The sequence below is a fragment of the Lepisma saccharinum genome, chromosome 27 (assembly GCF_977018435.1).
Source record: "Lepisma saccharinum chromosome 27, izLepSacc3.1, whole genome shotgun sequence".
Classification (NCBI taxonomy): Eukaryota; Metazoa; Arthropoda; class Insecta; order Zygentoma; family Lepismatidae; genus Lepisma; species Lepisma saccharinum.
Window position 1 is genome coordinate 32,332,875 of NC_139255.1, and position 20,832 is coordinate 32,353,706.

Consider the following 20,832-nt stretch of genomic DNA (forward strand, 5'->3'; position numbering starts at 1 on the left):
GGACATTTTTGTCAAACCAGTTATTTTCCAGTGTGTTACGATTTTCTGATCTACGGTGCTTGAAGTGGAAATTCCTAGCTGTGAGGCAAGGATGGAATGAAATAAGCTGGGGATGCCTAATACCAGTGGCGCAGGAACGGGGGTGGGGGGTACATTGTACCCCCGCAAATTTTTGAAGGGGGTACTGTACCACCCTAAATCCGTAAATCGAGTTGTACCCCCCTTTGGTAATTTGACAGCAGATGGAAGGTGCTACTGTTAAATTTACCTATTATCAATTCGCCCAATAAAAAAATGTATTATTGTTTATAAATTTTAAGCATTATAGTCCTTACCACAGAAATTCAAAACATTTAATTGTAAACTTATTATACTACATTGTGCTTGCTACTTGTTAGTTCATTGACCTAAGTTCTTGGAAACCTCTTTAAGGAGATGAAAATTGTTTAAAATGTGTGTGGAACAATGGAATCAGATTGACTCTCAGACAATTACGCTGCAGACGATTGCTGCTTTGCGTAAGGGGGGGGGTACACATTTCTAAAGCAGTGGTCGCGTCGATTCGAAGATAAGATACAAATCTTCATCAGAAGAGTATATGACTGACCCCATTTTCTTTTGAATATTTATAATGGAATTTTCCGAAACGGAACACTTACACGAACGAGACGAGACACGACAGACCAACTTTGGGGGGCAATACAATACACTACTGTACCTCACCCATTTTCATAAATTTGTAAGAGGGTGTTGAGAAAACTATACTTAAACCTATATATTAAGATATATATATTTTTTAAAAAATAGAGTGCCGATTAGCCTATCTGAGAATGAGGTAAATTTGGAATAAGTTTTCATAACTTCAGAGTGGAAACCGAAAGAAAAATAAGCACAAACAAGAACGAGAAGGACCTCACCACACAGGAGACGAGATGAGGCTGTGACAATTCTCGACTCATCGCATCGCGATATCATTCCTAGGTGAAATGAAATCTTTCCTAGACATTTAAACAGGGTGCAATTTGCGATTTTATCGGAAGGGGGACTATTTTTTACCTATGTATTAGGTATACTTATAATTGGACATTAATTGCTTAAAATCTAATTGTGATATCGAATGCAACACAAACACAACGCCATTTTATGTTAAACTCTAAAGTCAAATTGTAAGAAAATTACATTAGTCGGATGAATGCACGAGATAAATGAGACTCACTGCAGGTTCTATTGGTAGATTTTGGATTGGATTTACAAGGTCTTTGAATGAGATGGGAATATTTGATTGATTGATTTGGTTTATTTTACTTCGCATTTCTGCCACTTTTGGCTAATCGCGAAGATAAGGATGAGTGATGATGATATGATGAAATTGATGGACACTCAAAAATAACACCCATGGGCAGGCCAGGATTCGAACCTGGGACCTCAGGCGTCATAGCGCGCTATGCTAAACCCTCCGCCACGGAGTCCGGCGAGGTGGGAATGTGTTTTGGATTTTCTTTGTAGATGCGACTGTGACGCGCAAATGCTTCTGCTTACATTAAAGTTTACCTTTTCACATAAACGAGAAATTGACATGTCATCCTAAAACACACGCATGTATCTGCATTTAATACCACTACATACGAAAATAAACCTTGGCCGGCTCTTCACATTGTCCACCAAAAATTGAAATGAAAGAATAAACTTTTGAGCGTATTGTTTTCCTTGCTACTTCTGAGAGCTGAAGGATTTCGGTTTTGTAAATGTACCGAATGATATTACTTTCAGTACTTGAAGAGCGGCATTAGGTACAGCTAATTATATTATAAATAAATGATTTGTCAAATTTTTCACAAATATTTCAAAGTTAGACTTCTTACGAGTTGATTGGGAACCATCTGAACTCATTTTTTTCTTTTTTAATACAACGCCCTATAGATGTCTGAGAAAATACCAAATACATGGCTTCTAAAAGGCATTGGATGTGGTACACATCTGCCATAAATTGTTTAAAGATATTTTTATGCGTAGCTATGGGACTTTTAAAATTAGAATGAACGGAACTGAAGTGGAACTCTATATAATGTAGTTTCTATATCCAGTGGGTGGGAGATGATTATTCCTGGTTGGTGTGGTTCAAGATTCCCCCTGATTTTCCGTTCCGTGAAATCCAAATAAGCCCAGAATGAGGTCCAGAGCTTAGCCTTATATGTTTCAGAATTGTTATCTGATTTTAAAATCTGTTTTTTTTTTTTTTTTTTTTTTTTTTTTTTTTTTTGAAAACTTAAATTCTAACAAAAACAATGAAAAATATGTATGCATATTTTGCATTAAATAACAGGACATTCGTGTGTGCTGTTCTAAAAGAGAATATTTCTCATGCCTTCACATTATACCTAGGTATCAAGGACGTTTTTGTGGGGGTCCAGGGGATCCGGACCCCTTCCCCCCGAAAGACTCACCAAGTAGTAAAAGTAATTTATCAAAATATAATTGTTTAGCATTTGTTATACTCAATTTCCATCAATGCCAATACCATGCTTGACCAGCGTAACAATTAAAAGTTAGGGTGCGGCAGAAATATCTCCCGGATTTCATTTGTGAATAACAAAGCAACGATAGATGTAATGCAAAACTTTATTGCACAGTTGGAAAGAACAAGGTTTACCATTTTATTGCATATTTGCAAATAACAAAATGTTCCAATTATTTTTTGTCAAAATTGCCACAAGTCACCATTTTGTGTGACATAGTTGACTTTGTTTTAAAATGATATCGTCCAAATGCCGATCTGCACAGTGTACGCATTTCTGAAGTCTCGCCCTGAAGTTCTGCATTACCCTCATAGTCGTGTCTGGTCGGTATTGCCGCTCTTTCCTGTCTGATACCATCTTTCAGATCATTGGCTGTCCTCGGCCTTCCTTGGTAAACTTCAGCCTTCAGGTACTTCCACAGAAAGAAGTCGCAGGGTGCGAGCTCGGGGGAACGAGTTGGCCATGGAAGGTGACTTCGAAGTGAGATCAGACGCCCTGGAAACATTTCACGTAGCACGTTCATCGATACGCGTGCTGTGGCACCATCCTGTTGGAACCACACAGCCAATTTGCCACGTTCGTTCGATTGCGGGTGCAGGAAGTTGCTTAACATCCATACATAACGGTCAGACGTTACATTAACTGCGTGCCGTCTTCCTCAAAAAAGTAGGGGCGTTCATGGAGTTGTCTCGGTACATATGGGAAACAAAATGGTAATCCTTGTTCTTTCCAACTGTAAAATAAAATTTTGCATAACATCTATCGTTGCTTTGTTATTCACGAATGAAATCCGGGAGTTATTTCTGCTGCACCCTGTATACTCGATGGTTTTCTCCGCTGAACTTATTGGAAGGCAAGGAATTTGGCTCATACGGCTTTGAAGGATTCCAAAGTTTTATGCACACTACTAATGATAATATCCATAAAATATTAATCAGGAACTTTACTTTTCGTTAATTGGATCTAACTCCTTTTTTTGGTATTCAATAAATATTAAATTCTTTTTCTATCCGACATTAAATTCCTTGCCAGGGCAGTTGTTTTTGTGCAAATCTTGGCGATCTTAACTACACGTACGCTAGATAATGAATACTTGCTGTTATATTTCTGTTCTTTTACTATTTTTTAACTATTCATGAAATAATAACAATACAATATTAATTAATGAGCATATTACACACAGGAAACTGCGCTACGACACTGGGTGACAGACATACTTACTCAGACAAAACCCTTTTCCTAAACTCAGAAAAAAAACCTTTTCCTAGCTTACTTCCACACTAGGGTTGGCCAAAAATATCAGGATTCCGGAAAATTTAAAATCTCGATTCGGAAAGAGGTTTAACAATTTTTCCATTTTTTAGAAGGGGCTACATTATGGGCGCAGCAGAAAAATCTTGAAACACTACTTTTTTCTTAAGGGCACCGTGAAGCAGAGAAGTTTGGGGACCTCTCGCCCGAGCGCGACCGTCTCCCCCCTCCCTTTCCTAGAAAGACAAATTTTCCCGTTTACTTGTAAAAGAAGTAATCAATTCCACTCCTTTTCCGTAACTATTGGACTTACGATCTTCAAATTTTTATGGGACACTTTTCAAAGGCTTATATCATAATTTATACATTCAAATTTTTATTATCACAAATGGTTTGATACTTGATTTTATTTACATTAAATTTGGCAACGTTCTTTCCAAATGCCATAAACAGGCTGTCAACCTCGACCCTTTACACGGGACGGGGTCTTTTCCGATGGCTGGAGGCAGTGTTGCCACATGAAGGGAAATTTCCCTTTTGAAGGGGACTTCGGACCGAAATTTTAGCCAAAAGGGAATTTTGATGAAAAATATCACAATTTCAGGGAATTTTAAGACTTCTGACTCTACATTATTACAGTTTATGGTAAGTTCCAGTTTCATATTCACATTTTTGTTATTTTCTGTTCCTTCTTATTTCTGCTCTCTTGAAAATAAGCCTGTATCTATTTATATTTATTTTAAGTTTATTGTAGGTCGCTTTTCTGTATCTTCCGATAATTGTAACGATGATAATTAACGATTTAATTGATTCATGACCATGAATCAAACCTGGGACATCTGACCAGAAAGCAATTAAAATGACATGTGAAAAATTTGTGTAACATTTTTTATTCATACGAACATGGACCAACGGAAATTTTACTACTACTGCTAATAATAATAATTATTGTTATTGTTATATTTGTTTAGGTGAAGGGAAAAAATGGTCCAATAAGGGAACTTTTGCCCCTTGGAAAGGGAAATTGTGTCCTCAGATTGTGGCAACACTGCCGACGCGACCGTCTCCCCCCTCCCGTTCCTAGAAAGACGAGTTTTCCCTTTTACTTGTAAAAGAAGTAATCAATTCCACTCCTTCTCCGTAACTATTGGACTTACGATCTTCAAATTTTTATGGGACACTTTTCAAAGTTTTATTTCATAATTTATACATTCAAATTTTCATTATCACAAATGGTTTGATACTTGGTTTTATTTATATTAAATTTGGCAACGTTCTTTCCAAATTCCATAAACAAGCGCAGTCAACTTCGACCCTTTACACGGGACGGGGTCTTTCCCGGTGGCTGGAGTTCCCCCCCCCCTCAGTTCGGCAGGACCGCGAGGGAAGGGAGGGGTGCTAATGACCCGCCTGCTTTTGGCCACGGAACCTACTTTCAGTGTGTTTTACGAAGCAACGAGAGTTTGTGTTATTTGTGCCAAACCTTCGTTGGGAGTGTAAACCTTCAAGAAATGGAAGATCGAAGAGAGAAAAGACGCAGAATACCATATTCAAAGGTTCCAAAGAAGAAATCTCGCCAGGGTGCTCTTCTTCGGAATTACTGGAAAAACCGCAAAGCTGAAGCACACAGGTAGGCAGGCAATCATATGTTCCTGACATTTTACCTGAGTTCACTTTTTTTTTTATTTGCTTTATAGTACTTCAACTTTTGTGCCACTTTTGGCTAACTTGCGAAGATGGGGATGAGTGATGATATGATGAAATTGCTGAATGGACACTAACAAACATTCATGCCCAGGCCGGGATTCGAACCCGGCACCCCTGGCGTTGGAGCTCAATGTGCTAACCACTCCGCCACGGTAGCCCGCTGAGTTCACAATGTAAATTGTTTGCATGTCCGGGTAAAAACAAATATTTAATTTTGATTTTGTGATTTGATTGTGGCCAATTTTAGCTAATCGCGAAGATGAAGATGAGTGATGTTCTGATGAAACTGATGAACAGACACTCACGAAGAACAACCATGCAAAGCCCTGGATTCGAACCTTGCATCCCTGGCATTGTTGCACACAGTGCTAACCACAGCATCATGTAGGTCGGCGATTTGGTGGTTCAAGAATAAACAAAGAATCCTCGGGTATTAAATCATTTTTAAGCGAAGTGATAGCAAGGGACACCAGATCAGCAAAAATTTAAAAAATAATGAAATAAAAAATAAAATGAAAATAAAGAATGCGGCATCGGTAGTCTACTCGGTAGGGCGTCTTGTCTGCCACGCGGGAGACCCGGTTTCGATTCTCGAAGTGGGTCGGAAACGAAGAAAACTTACTCGATATGTCGCAAATACAGCTTATTTCCGTGAAATAAGCGAAATGCCACTTTCAGCAATGTTTCTCAATGCAGAATACGTAAGAACAAATATTCAAATTAAATGAACTAGCAAATTTCAGACGTTTGTCCGATATGAGAAATTTACCCGGAATTTTTCCGGCCTTGTCCCCACATAAAGCGACTCTGAGGCTCACCAAGCCTCTAATCAATGTGTATCTGGGGGCAACCCTTGGGATAAAAGTGGCCGGATCGTGGTGCTGATCACATCACCTCCAAAATGACCGAGACCGAGAATGTGTGGGGCCTTACCCCACATCCCCTAAATGTGGATCATGGCACGGTGCCATATGTACGGGGAACTTTGCCTTTATCTTACCTGTGAAAATAATGACGTCCTATACAGAAATTTATTCACACACGGATCCGGATCCAAAAGTTTCGGATCTGGATCCGGATCCGAAAGTTCCGGATCTGGATCCGGATCCGAGAGTTTCGTATCTCAATCCCATTATAATATTACCACACCTTAAAAGGTATTATGGTCTTCGATTACAAAGAAATTTTTCGTTAGTCCTACAAGATTTTTTCAAGTGTCGTTCCTAAAATACTTTGCTACGCATCGGCTAACACACTCGTGCACAAATGTCAGAGGTCATTTTGTAAATGCCATTGAAACGAATATGTATTCATTCGAATGTATTGGAAATGGAAACAAACATAAATGTGAGACATTCCATTCCAGGATGAAACCTTTAACACATATAACAAGATAGAAATGTTATACAAAAATTATACAATTGTTCTACAGTTACAGTTTTACAAATTAAAATAAAACATTATAATATGTGCATGTTAAATAATTACAAAGTGTAAGACTAACAAGGGAGGTTATCTAAGTGTCCCCCTCCGAAACTTGGCAGTATAGTGGAGCCCAAAGGAAGAATTACGTGTTTTTTTGTTTCAGCTAAAAAACGGTTTTAGGGGGCAAAACCCCCTCAAATGTCAAGATGAGGACAAATTGAAGTGAGGATCTGACCCCTTTGTCCCTCCGATTTCCATGAAACTTGGCAGGTGTATAGTGGGGCCCAATGGAAGAAATACGTGTTTTTTTGTTTCAGCTAAAAAATGGTTTTAGGGGGCAAAACCCCCTCAAATGTCAAGATGAGGACAAATTGAAGTGTGGATCTGACCCCTGTGTCCCCCTCCGATTTCCATTATACTTGGCAGATGTGTGTATAAACGGACCCAAATGAAGAAATACGTGTTTTTTTGTTTCAGATAAAAAACGGTTTTAGGGGGCAAAACCCCCTCAAATGTCAAGATGAGGACAAATTGAAGTGAGGATCTGACCCCTGTGTCCCTCCCATTTCCATAAAACTTGGCAGGTGTATAGTGGGGCCCAATGGAAGAAATAAGTGTTTTTTTTGTTTCAGCTAAAAAACGGTTTTAGGGGGCAAAACCCCCTCAAATGTCAAGATGAGGACAAATTGAAGTGAGGATCGGACCCCTGTGTCCCCCTCCGATTTCCATGATACTTGGTAGGTGTGTGTATAAATGGGCCCAAATGAAGAAATACGTGTGTTTTTTTGTTTCGGCTAAAAAACGATTTTAGGGGGCAACCCCCCCTCAAATGTCAATATGAGGACAAATTTAAGTGGGCATTTGATTTGTGTGTCCCCCTCCGATTTCCATGAAACTTGGCAGGTGTATAGTGGGGCCCAAAGGAAGAAATACATGTTGTTTTTTTTGTTTCAGCTAAAAAACGGTTTTACAGGGCGAAACCCACTGAATTGTCAAGATGAGGACAAATTCAAGTGGGGATCTGACTCCTGTGTTCCCCTCCGATTTCCATGAAACGTGGCAGGTGTATAGAGGATCCCGAAGGAAGAATTACGTGTTTTTTTTGTTTCAGCTAAAAACTGTTTTAGGGGGCAAAATCCCCTCAAATGTCAAGATGAAAACAAATTGAAGTAAGGATCTGACCCCTGTGTCCCCCTCCGATTTCCATGAAACTTGGCATGTGTATAGAGGGGCCCAAAGGAAGAAATACGTGTTTTTTTGTTTCGGCTAAAAAACTGTTTTAGGGGGCAAAACTCGCCTCAAATGTCAAGATGAGGACAAATTGACGTGTGGATCATCTAGCCCCTGTGTCCCCCTCCGATTCCTATGAAATTTGACAGGTGTATAGATAGGCCCTATGCCCCCTGTTTCTTCCTATGCCATATTTACGTGGTTTCGGTTCAGATCCCCACTTCAATTTCTCCTCATCTTGACATTTGAGGGGGGGGCTCTATACACCTGCCAAGTTTCATGGAAATTCGGAGGGAGAAACTTAGACCTCCCTTGTAAGCGTATTAATTAATTACAAATCGCGCACGCGCGCACACACACACTATATATATATATATATATATGTGTGTGTGTGTGTGTGTGTGTGTGTGCCTGTGTGTATTATATACATATACATATATATATATATATATATATATATATATATATATATATATATATATATATATATATATGTATATGTATATTAGCAGGTAACAATATGTTATAAGCACATTCTTACTTTCCAAAGAAGCGCATGTGGGATGGTAAAACGGATCCGGATCCGAAAATTCCGGATCCGGATCCAAAAGTACCGAATCTGGATCCGAAAAATTTCAGGATTTCGGATCCGCCAGGATCCGGATCTGGCCATCCCTAATTCACACACCCCTAACGACCCCGAAAAATTTCTCAACTCACACCTAAAATTTTTCATTAAGGTCAAATTTTATGATTATTTTGGCTCTAAATTTACCCTTACACTCCTGTAAAATTCTAGGTTGACCCCTGGTCATATCGTTCTTTTTGCTAGCTTCCTAGTAATACAAACTTTCTAGTAGAACCATATCAAATCTTAGTTATTATACTTCGAAAATATTTCTACCTTAGTAACAACTTTTCTCCCGAAAATTTTGGCCAGGGTATGAGGCGGGAGGCCACTCACCATTGTGAGCAAATTGGGGAGCTACGAAGGAGTGGCGTAACCTGGTCGTGGAAACCTATAACAACAACTGAGGGTTCGTCGTGCTAATCACACGTCATTCCGTAATTGGTTGCATGACAGAGGCGCAACCACAATTTTTTGTCTGGGGGGGTGGGGGGCAAGTACCAGGGTAAACGTACCAGTAATAATAATAATTTTAATATTATTATTATTCATTTTCTTTATTTTACTTTGCTTCTTGTGCCACTTTTGGCTAATTTGCGAAGATGGGGATGAGTGATATGATGAAATTGATGAATGGACACACACAAACATCCATGCCCAAGCCAGGATTTGAACCCAGAACCAACATTATTATTATTATTATTAGTAGTAGTATCAAAGACGTTATTACCCTTGTAAATTATGCAAAAAAGGGGGGGGTAGAAGTTGGTGCTAAAGCATTTGTGTTCGAACAAACGATTTGAATTATTTTTTCAACACGTTCAGTTTCACATTAGTAATGGAAAACAAGCACAGAAACTATTTTTGAAAGATAGTAATGCTTGATAAATGCATTCCAAATATAATTCTGTGTTACATTAACATGTATAACTCATACACGATATATGTTTCGTACATATGCAATATGGAGCGACGTGGACACTAAATTGTGTACATATTCAAAGTTTCTTTAATACATATTATATACAATATATATTATTTAAATACATTACACAATCAATTAATCCATATCACAATAAACCAACGGTAAAAATTACATAAATTGTGCACGGTCCCTTGAACAATTGTTCATACATTTAAAATAAAATCTATTAATACAAGTGTTACTTCTCTCTCTGGTAATTTACAATGCATTACAGAAAACAACCTGCGAGCAAGAACATTTTTAGAACAATTTTTTTTGCAGACTGAAATCAATATTGATTTAATAGGGTGCAAATAATTTCACGGGACGCCAACGCATTCTCTCTTTTACAACTTTTCAGCCTCCCCGATGGCGTAGTGGTATCGTCATCGCCTTGTGATGGGTCCCGGGCTCGATACCTGGTGGAGGCACATGGCACAGTGGTTCGGATCCCACTTTAAACTGTATGTCCAGTGTACATAAAGTGTACTTGAAAAGAAAATTTTATGAAAGGTATTTTTATTTACATATAATTTGAAGTTGTGGGCAGTGATTGCCCCAGGAGGTACACTTGGCCGTCAATGTTTGCCCCCCTAGAACTCATTTTGATCCAAGGTGGGGGGGGGGGGGTTTGCGCCACTGTTGCATGATCTCCCTCTGCTGAGTCATGTGGGAGTGATGCCAGAAGTACATTGGCCTGCATGGACTGTTGCGCCATGGGTTATAATTATAAAACAAATTATAAAAATTTCCGTTCACTAACAAATGAAATGGTGAAATAAGAACTTGTGTAAGTAATACATTCTTGTTTCTTTCAGAGCTATTGCAGCCCAAAATAATGACTGAGCCGTGTGTAATTGACAATGTACAAGGCAACACAAATGGAATCAGTGAAGAAGACAATGAATCACTTCCAGAGTTAGTTGTAGAGCGTGAAGATATCTGAGGTACCGATATCCAATAGCCAACGAATTGTTGATTTAGCAACATTCATCGAGAACATTCGAAAAGTAGGGCACCACAGCCTCGAATGCCAATTTGGGGGTTATTTGATTCACTGTGGAACAAATGATTATGGCCTGAGTAGTGAACTGAAATTTAGATGCAAGAAGAAACTTTGTTCAGCTTCTATGACCATGGTAACAGCTGTTCCATCGTCAATCAATATGGATGCAGTATGGGGTGGTTTGAGTGTTGGCATGGGTTATACTCAAACTGAAAACTTTCTCACTGTAATTCAATCTCCTTTTATGAGTAACCAAACATACCAGAAGTATGAAAACCAACTTTATGTCAGAATTGCAGTTGGAAACAATTGTAAAGAACATAGAAAATGAGAAACATGCTGCTGTCATGGATGGCAATATAACAGAAGTGGGAATTCCTAAAAGAACCGTTATAGTCGAAGGGGGTTGGTGTAAACTTTCCTATGGTCATGGATATGATGCCAAAAGTGGCGTTGCTGTTATAATTGGCAAAAAAGACAAAGGAAGTTTTGTTTCCTAATGTGCGTAATAAGTATTGTACGAATTTTCGGTTGTCGCAGAACAGAAACGAATCTCTAAAACAACACAAATGCAATGCCAATTGGAATTCGTCTTCAACATCAATGGAAGCTGACATAATTGTTGAAGGACTGAAGTGGCTTCACGAAGAACACGGTGATATTTGTGATAAAATTATTGGAGATGGTGATTCTTCAGTAATGACGAGGGTGCAAAGTATGGTACCCTACGCAAAAACAATAAATATCCAGAAAAATGAATGTGCAAACCATGCAATTCGAAATTTTCAGAAGAAGATCCATTCAGTCGCCGAAAATACAAGAATGTTTCCTGGAAAAAATGGTCTGTCTGCAAGGAAACCCTTGAAAAGCAAAATTGAACTTATGTCATCACAAGCAAGACATTTAATAACCCAACACGATTCTCAAAATGAAAAGGGAAACAGCAATTTGGAACTCATTATTCAACACCTCAAACAGGCCTTGAAATGCCTTCCCTTTCATACCTTCGGTGACCATAGTTACTGTACAGAAGGTTGTCAGGGTTCTTCATCTGAAGTTATCTCTGTTCCTCTGTTAGAGAACGTCGGGATGTTCCAACTTATTGAAGAAGCCGTTATAAGAGTCATTTCCCTCAGTAACTCTCTGATCCATAATAAAACCAACAATGTAGCTGATAATTTTATGTCAACTTTGACAAAATTCACCGGTGGCAAGAGAGTAGATTACTCTCGTGGTGGAAGCTACAGCAGAAGAGTGACAGCAGCAATCCTTTCACAGTGTGCTCCAGTTAATGAATGGCAACGAAAACAACATCAAAACAAATCAATCTCTCTGAACCATGGCAAAATGATGCTAGGAGGAAAAATACGAAACACGAGGGAAGAAGGAATATGAGCAATGTTACATAGACTGACACTTCAATCATAAGCATAGCAACAGAGTTATTGTGGGCGGGGGCATTTTGTATAATAGTTTTTCTTGTATGTACGCATTGCTTGCATTGTAGAATTATTTTCCTGTAGTTTACGGATATTACAAGCATAAGAAAACAAAAAAACTGTTTTCTTATGCTTGTAATAACCGTAAACTACAGGAAAATAATTCTGTATAATACCCAAATATCTTAATACACAAAATACATTTTTTTTTCTGGACTGGACGCATCCTCCCCTCTGTCCCGCTAAGGATGAACGTGCTTTCATTGCTGAATGAATGTCGTTGTTTAATGTATGGTCGGTGTAATAGAAAGTAGATTGGGAAGTATGGTAGTCTTGCGTTATACATACCTGAGATTGCACGTTATACTACAGTAATTAGTTTGCACTAGCCATTACTAATTGTAAATTATGTAATTAAAAGGGTGTTAATTGAATAAACAATCTTGTATTACTTCAAATATAGCGTGATTTTTGGGGGAAATTGTTGAAAAGAAGTTGAACTGTTATTCTTATTTTTTCAATTGAAGATGAAGTTACAAGGGAAAGAAGTAAATCTCCACTGAGTATAAAACTTTTATTGTGAACACCCGTATGTAAACCGCACGTGATGCCACTGCACTTAGACACTTGAATTATAAGTTCATAACAGACTTCATAAGTCCCTTCCATGTATTATAATATTAATATAATGCTCACCAACAATGCTAACTAACTAATTCTCTAGCCTTCTTAAACCGGAAGGTTCATGGCTGCATCAATACAAGCCTTCCATCTGTCCCTATCTTGAGCAAGATCTATATACTTTTTTCCATCCCTACCGATTTCCTTTAGGTCCATCTCAACGTTGTCCCTCCATCTTCGTCTTGGCCTTCCTACAGGTCTCTTACCATCAGGTTTCCCAACAAGAATCCTGTAAACTCCTCTTTCCTCTCCCATTCGTGCCACATAGCCTGGCCACCTAAGTCTTCTTGATTTAATTATTCTAATAATATCTGGATATGAATACAAATCATTTAACCTTCTCCACTCACCTGTCTCCTCATCCCTCTTAGGTCCAAAGATTTTCCTAGGGATTTTATTTTCAAATACTCTCAATTTATGTTCCTCTTTCAATGTAAGGGACTAAGTTTCGCATCCATATAATATTACAGGCAAAATTACTGTTTTGTATATTTTAACTTTTAGTTTCTTAGATATTAAACGAAAGGACAAAAGTTTATGAAGAGAGAAGTAACATGAATTTCCTGAATTAAGCCTACTTTTTGTTTCCTCTTTAATTAATTTTCATTTGTTAATATTACTCCTAAGCAGTGGCGTGCGGTGATAAATCAGGCAGGGGAACAGGTCACCTGCACTTGCTCCCCATCGCATGGGTGTCTTAATATAATACAATAGATCAAGTAAAATTCAACCCTTATTGAAATGTCAGAAGTGACAAACATGAGGCACGTTAAAATTATATGACAATAATAATTTTAAAGCAAATGTGATATAATATAAAGAAAAAATTAAAAATAAAATTGTTGATGCGCAACAAAGAAAAATTTGATAATATAAATTTATGAGTCATCAGAGAAAGAAAATAATATTTTGTCGTGACCTGTTTCATCTCTTTATTCGTAGATTAAGTTGACGTTTTTTCATAGAGTTGAGTATTCTTGTAATTCAAACTTTCTCAATGCAATAATGGCACGCAGATGGTTGAGTTTTTCATGACGTTCGCTAGATTAGTCAGGGTGGCTACTGTAGGACCATAGTAAAATTCAAGTATAATTCCCGGTTTTCAAAGCGAACTTTACAAAAATTCAAGCAGATGTTTTCTCTATTTCAAACTAAGGTTTTACAGTCTCTCACCATCCACACACATACACACAAACAAATACTTATATTAACAATATATGGTTTGTGCGATTCCAATGAATCCAATAATTCTAATTCACTTGGACGGTACATATATATAATTTAAGGTGCGGAGTTTACATTTGTCATTTCACATAGCTACTCGGCAGTGGCGTGCCCAAGGGGGGGGTTGGTAGGGGTTATACCCCCCTTTGGCCCAATATTCCTAAAAAAAGAACGTCAATGGTAGGAAAATATGACAAAATGAGGGCGGACTACCGAGAAAAAGTATAGGTAACCCCTCCCTTACAAAAATCCTGGGCACGCCACTGCTACTCGGGACCATAAATACATCTACAAACACAAGTCACATATGTTACGGGAAATAGTAATCTACGAAAAATTGTTCATTCTATAAGAATTTTAAATTTACCTAATCAACTTCAAGATATTTTATCTTGCAATAATCTTCAGTCTATCAGATGGATTGTTCTTCAAAGAACACTAACAAAGCAAATGGATTGAGAGAATTCTGTTTTATTTTCCACGCAGCTTTATTTACCTTCCTCAATAAAAATAAAACCTAAACTGTGAAAAACTTGTTTCAGGTCATTAATAAATATGTATAAATTCAATGGAATTGGGATTTTAAAAAGTTGCAATTTTTCATGTCTACAGAGAAAATTTCAAGCAGAATTCACGCACAATTCCCGGAGCCAATAATTCACGCATAATTCCCGGAATTCAAGAAATTCCCGGTGAGTAGCCACCCTGTTAGTAGAAGTTGTTAATGTGACAAAACCCGACCTGTTCCAGACTCCCTTCTCAGGATTAAACAAGGACAACAATATAATTTGCCACTGGAAGAATATTCAGTTAATAATTTACAGAGTTGTAGTAACTCGTTTGAAAATGCTCTGTGTATGATTTCGTTTTAGTTTTTAATTCAGTTAGAATATGTGTTGGTTTGTTGTATTTTCTGCAAAATTGAATGAACTAAAGGCTTTCGTCCTCAGCCGGTCGATCATACAACACTCGCAACATTCGCTTCTTGTCCTGCCACTGCATGCCTTGAAACTTTGGTCTTGGGGTTGGTGGAACAGGTGGGTGCGAGCTGTTCCCTCGGAAGCTATTTCCCAGCGTTTAGCCAAGGCATTTAGCAGACGCTTAGACTGTAGAAGATTTTTCCAGTTCGTTATGAATGTCAGACGCAAGTTCTCAACGAGATTAGGAAGTTATAGACTTTCTACACTCAAATGTATCACTTGTGACGCGATTAAACTTCAGCACATAGCAAAAACTGGAAGAAAAGCGAATCCGCAATATCTCTCTGAGGGAACAGCTAGAGTGTTCAGCTTCCGTGGTGCCGTGGGGATCGTTTAACTTCGGGCGTGGTCGGAAATACTCGGCTTCAGACAGTAGAGGGCATGATCCTAAGAGACCATGGTAGAGCATGGGGTGAGAACCATGATGCGTTGGGGGTAGATGACGTCAACAAACGTCCAGCCACGGTGAAAGATTTTCTTCAGTGTTACTTTTGGAAACGTTGATTTCGAGAGAAAAGTGTTCTTATTATGTTAATATAAGTAATTTAAATAGCCCAAAAGCGCAGTAAGTAGGAGGGAACAGCCTGTTCCCTCTGTTCCATGGAGGGACCGCCACTGCTCCTAAGTATTTGAAGTTGGAAACTGGTTCAAACGAGTTGTTATCAATAATTAGATTTTGATTATTACCTAACACTTGGTTTCGGCCTGTAAGCATATATTTAGTTTTCTCTTTGTTAACTTCCAAACCTATCTCTTTAGCAGTTTTGAAAATATTTTAGCATTATTCTTAATTGTATTTATATCATCCCCTAAGTCTACATCATCTGCATATGCTAACAACTGAGTCACACCATTTAATTTTAGTCCTTCGTTAGTTTCTTTTACCTTCCTAACAGCATATTCTAAGGCAAAATTAAAGAGCAATGGAGATAATGCATCTCCTTGTTTTAACCCATCATGAATTGTAAATTTGTCAGACACATTAATACCCACACGAATTTTACTTTCTGTTTCACTGGTGCATACTTTTATCATATTAACAAGCTTCTTAGGTATTCCAAACTCAACTAATATATTATATAATTTATCTCTTTTGACCAAATCATATGCTTTTTTGAAATCAATGAATAGCTGATGGACATTTTGATTATATTCCCACTTTTTTTCAAGTGTCTGTCTGATGCAGGCGCGGTTGGCCCTATAGCGCACAGGATCAGTGAACCCCCAGTAATATACGATAATCACCTCGAGAATGAACAATGAACAATGTCTTTAAATTTTCACATTATTTCGCTAAAAATTCTACACAATAAGTCATGTATTTGTGCCCGTAACACAGCGAACTCTCTTGCTGAGAAGAAGAAACCGCGAATCGGCCGCCCTGATACAGACCCTCAGTTGAACCCCCACAGGACAGCTCGTGCCATTGTGAAAGCTTCGTGCGGGAGCAGAAGCGCGAGGAGGGTATAGGACAAAATACATGGGAGATGAGATTCCAGAACCTATGTCTCTACCCAACTATCATGCGCAGTTCGTTCTCTCGCAGAAGCCGCGGGACAAGGCTCCTTTCTCGCTGCTTCCTCCCTTCCAGTGTTGCTGTGTGCGGTTCAAGTTTGAAGCGCACACATTACATATTCAATCTTCTCTTGTATCATTTTTGCACCGAACTTCTTGGAATAAATGCAAGATTGTGTCAGAGATGGATGAGTGGAAACAAATAGAAGCTGGAATTAGATGCGATGAATTAAAATAAAGGAGATACATTACCAAAATACCTTGTGCATGCATTCAGAGGTTTTTCCTTAAAGGTGGAAACACTTCGGGTTCGCGAAAGAGAAAGAATGGCGCGAAGACGTGACTCGCTGTCGCTCGGTGTCAAAGTCTCAAGTTTTTTAGTTTTTGAAGTGCTTGGATAGTTGTTGGAAAGTATTAAGTGATGCTGCGAGTGAAACGAGGGATGGACTTTACCTAGGTCATGTCATTTGATGCAGTGTAGGCGTTGCTGTCCGCGCAGGTAAGAAATGACCGATAGAAATGCACATAATTAACGTAAACAAACTTCCTTGTCCACTGAAAAAAAGCGTGTGCTGGTCGACCAGCCCCAAATTTGAACAAACCTGTCGCGTATAAATGAAAGGGTCTCAGGTTCGATTTCTAGTATGCGCATGCCATTAGTTGCCATTTCCCTTTAACAAATGTAGGACCAGTTCTGATTAGTCAGCATGGACGTCCGGAAGGGGAAAAGGGGGCCGCCCCCCCATGGAAATTGAATGTAAACCAAAAATTATATATTACACGCATATAATTTAATTTCAGTCACAGTAATTTTTGGTAATTATTATAAAAGCGTTGCAGTAACTTCAGACTGAAGGAGTGTTTTTTGCTCCTCGTGGGGAAAAAATATATTACTTGCCCCTACTTGAGGACGTCCATGATATTCCAACAAAACTCAACTTTTTTCATAAAGGCACAATTTATTGTAGTTTCAGCCCTAAATTTATTCGCACACCCCTACAACAAAACCTTATACTCCCAGATAAAAAGAATTCTTGACAAAGCTTTTAAACCCTCCCCTATCCTTTTGTTGGTCGAAGGAAGTATATTTTGCGGAAAGTGAATATATGTCACATCACTTCAGTGAACCCCCGGGTAAATAATGCACGAGCCGCGCCTGGTCTGATGTGAAAATTTTGATCTGTAGTTGATCTGTTACGTTTAAATCCACATTGATAATCACCTATAATTGCATTAGCATATGGGGTTAGTCTTGTTAAAAGAATGTTAGATAATATTTTATATGTTGTTGAGAGTAGAGAAATTCCATGGTAATTATTGCAGTTCATTTTATCACCTTTTTTTAAACACAGGAATAATTATGGATTCTTTCCACTGTTGAGGGATTTCTTCTTTATTCCATATTAAACAAATTAATTTATAAATTTGACATATTAACGAATTTTCATCATATTTAATTAACTCAGCTGGTATTAAATCAATGCCAGGTGCTTTGTTATTCTTTAACCTTTTAATAGCATCTTTAACTTCAGTCAAGTTAGGTTCTGGAACTAAAGGTTCTGCTGTGTGTACTTCATTCACTTTTGATTTATCTCCTACATGGACATTTAAAAGGTCATTAAGGTAGTTATTCCATCTATTTAGAATATTGCTTGGGTCAGCTAGAAAATCACCATCTTTATCTTTTATCAAGTTTACTTTCGGTTGCCACCCCTTTCTAAATTAATTTACACCTTTATATAAATCTCTGATATGAATGTTTTTGCGGTTTGTTTCAATTTAGTTAATTTTGCTTTTCAAGTAATCTCTTTTTTTAACTTCTAAACGTGCGGTTAACTTCTCACTTTATTGTATTATAATTGCTTAGATTTGTATCATCAGAGTTATTTAACCACCAACAATGCATCCTAACCTTTTTGAAAAATCTGTTATTTACTGATTTCAGTAAGCACTGCATCACGAATCACGATAACATAATAATAACATGACAAAATATTGGGTAGGCTGGTGACCTGCTGGCCCACATAAATGGGAGCCAATGTATACAGCTGCCATGAATTGTGTAACAAAATTTGTGTACATAGCTATGGGGCTGTAAACTTAATTGAACTGAACTGGAATACTATAAGTATGATGTAGTTCATAATATAGTTTACATATTCAGTGTGTTGGAAATAATGATCCCTGTTTGAAATGTGTCATTCATAACCAGAGGTTTGATGGTTGAAGATAGATGAAAAAATTCCTCCTATCCTCCCTTAAAATCGCACTCTGCATTAAAATGAATAGATGAATATTTGTTCGCTACTTTCGGATGACAAACTTATAATTTTCCATTCCATCACATTCGAAATGAATCCAGAACTAGGTCTAAACCTTTATGTATGGCATAAAGCAGTGGCGGCAATTGGGTCCCAAAACCAGGGGGGCAAGGACAGCACATTTCCCTTCATAGATAAGATTTAGCATAGTGCTGGGCAAAATGTGGCAAAAACTGGGGGGGGGGGGCAACTGCCTACCTAATCGCCACCACTGGCATAAAGGCATTATTTGTATTAATATTGTGTTAATGAAATATTGCATGACTTAATTGTAACCCTATTAAGATAATAATTATTAATGATGATAATAATAGGTTTCAGAACTATCTGTTTTTAAAATAACCATAGATTCTAAAAAAATCAAGAAATATATATTTTTTTTTGTAAACTTTCCATGTACACTGTTCTAAATTGAAATTTCCATGCTGTCACATTATATATTTATATGGAGGTTGAATTTTGTAACCCCAAATTAAAAACTTTCCTGCACCACTGAACGTGGCTCTGCGCCATCGGATTCTTCAAGTTGAGCCCCCCCCCCACCCTCGCCGAAAATATATGTTTTTCTAAAGTGTATATTTTAGTTGGTTAATTGCATAACTATCTGGGCCCTAGTTATGAGCAATGGCTGTTAGAGATTGCGGTGTGGGAAGAAAATTCCCATCTGGAGTGGCAAATTCCCACTGTACACCAATGCTTACTTGGATCCCCTAATTGCAATATGAATATCAAAACAAAATTTTATACAGTCCTTCAGTGGGCCACCCACACTAGGAAGGCTTGACACAACTTCTGACGAGGACATTATATATGCTGCTGGTTCATTGTATGACCTATAGTTATTTCTAATATAAGACATTGCCCATTTCCTCCCAAATTTTTGGTAAAAAGAAAATAATACACGTGAAAGTATGGTATCATAGCAACAATCAAACTGAAATGAATACAGAGCCTAAAATATGCTTTCAGAAAATATTACTTTTCCTTCTGTTGACACTATATTTTATCTTTGCAGAATGAAATCTCTGCCGCCTCGATTTGCAGAATCAGAAGGATGTTCTTCCGGGACAGTTATTGCAAGGTAAATAGATTTGTGTATGCAATGCTGATGTTTTTCACAAAATTAAATTCTTGCAAGATTTAAATTCTTCCCTCCCCCAAAGACCCATTCAAACACTAGACTTCATGAGTATCAGCATTGATTTAGGATATAATTTCTAGTGTTTTTTTTTTTCAACTCAGTTTTGATTGCTGCAACTATAGCCTGAATTTGAGCAATTTGTTTGATATAATAAAAAGCAGAAGGCATAATAAAAAGCAGAAGGCATTGGTAATTTAGGCATTGAAAATAGACATGGTGAGTTAAATTAGGCTGTCAAAAACATGTAAGGGACAACAAAAATGTAGGCAGGTTTTGTTTTTAATTAAAAACAAATCAACAATATTCTCTGCATGGGTGGGGTTATTCTGTGTTTATTCTCATTCTTCTGTAAGCCATGATGTACAGAAGCAATAACATTTTATAAATATCACTACAAATAACAATGCATAACATATAAATTCCTACATGTAGGTTATATCACAGGAAGTTAACAATTATGTAATAAATAGTACCACACTCATTGCATCACTAAAGACTAGAAAATGGTAGGACACGTTCATATAGTAAAACACAATATTCATTAACCAGGCAAGGTTACTTTGAACTTAGGTTTATATCTTTTTCATTAAAGACACTACTTCGGGAGGAAACTATTTTAGGGCTAACCATGCATTATTCATCCTATATAATTATGATTCAAGTGATAAATGTATACCTGATAGTGATATTCATATAAATGGTGTTCTAGACTACATTTATTGACTAGGAAATGAATATGTAGGCAAAGCAAGTGATCATTGCAGTGTTTTAGCTTGCTTGTACATTGTTTGGGTGTTTTGTGTA

The 20,832-nt window shown here is 37.7% G+C and overlaps 1 protein-coding gene across 1 annotated transcript in view; it reads left to right on the forward strand.

Moving 5' to 3' along the window:
* Positions 1-20,832, forward strand: part of LOC145980217 (uncharacterized) — a 125,900-nt gene that overhangs the window by 98,740 nt on the left and 6,328 nt on the right. Inside the window, exon 4 of the mRNA XM_083113239.1 lies at positions 19,903-19,968. Within this exon, the coding sequence (XP_082969365.1) occupies positions 19,903-19,968 (66 nt within the window). The remainder of the gene's footprint in view (positions 1-19,902; positions 19,969-20,832) is intronic.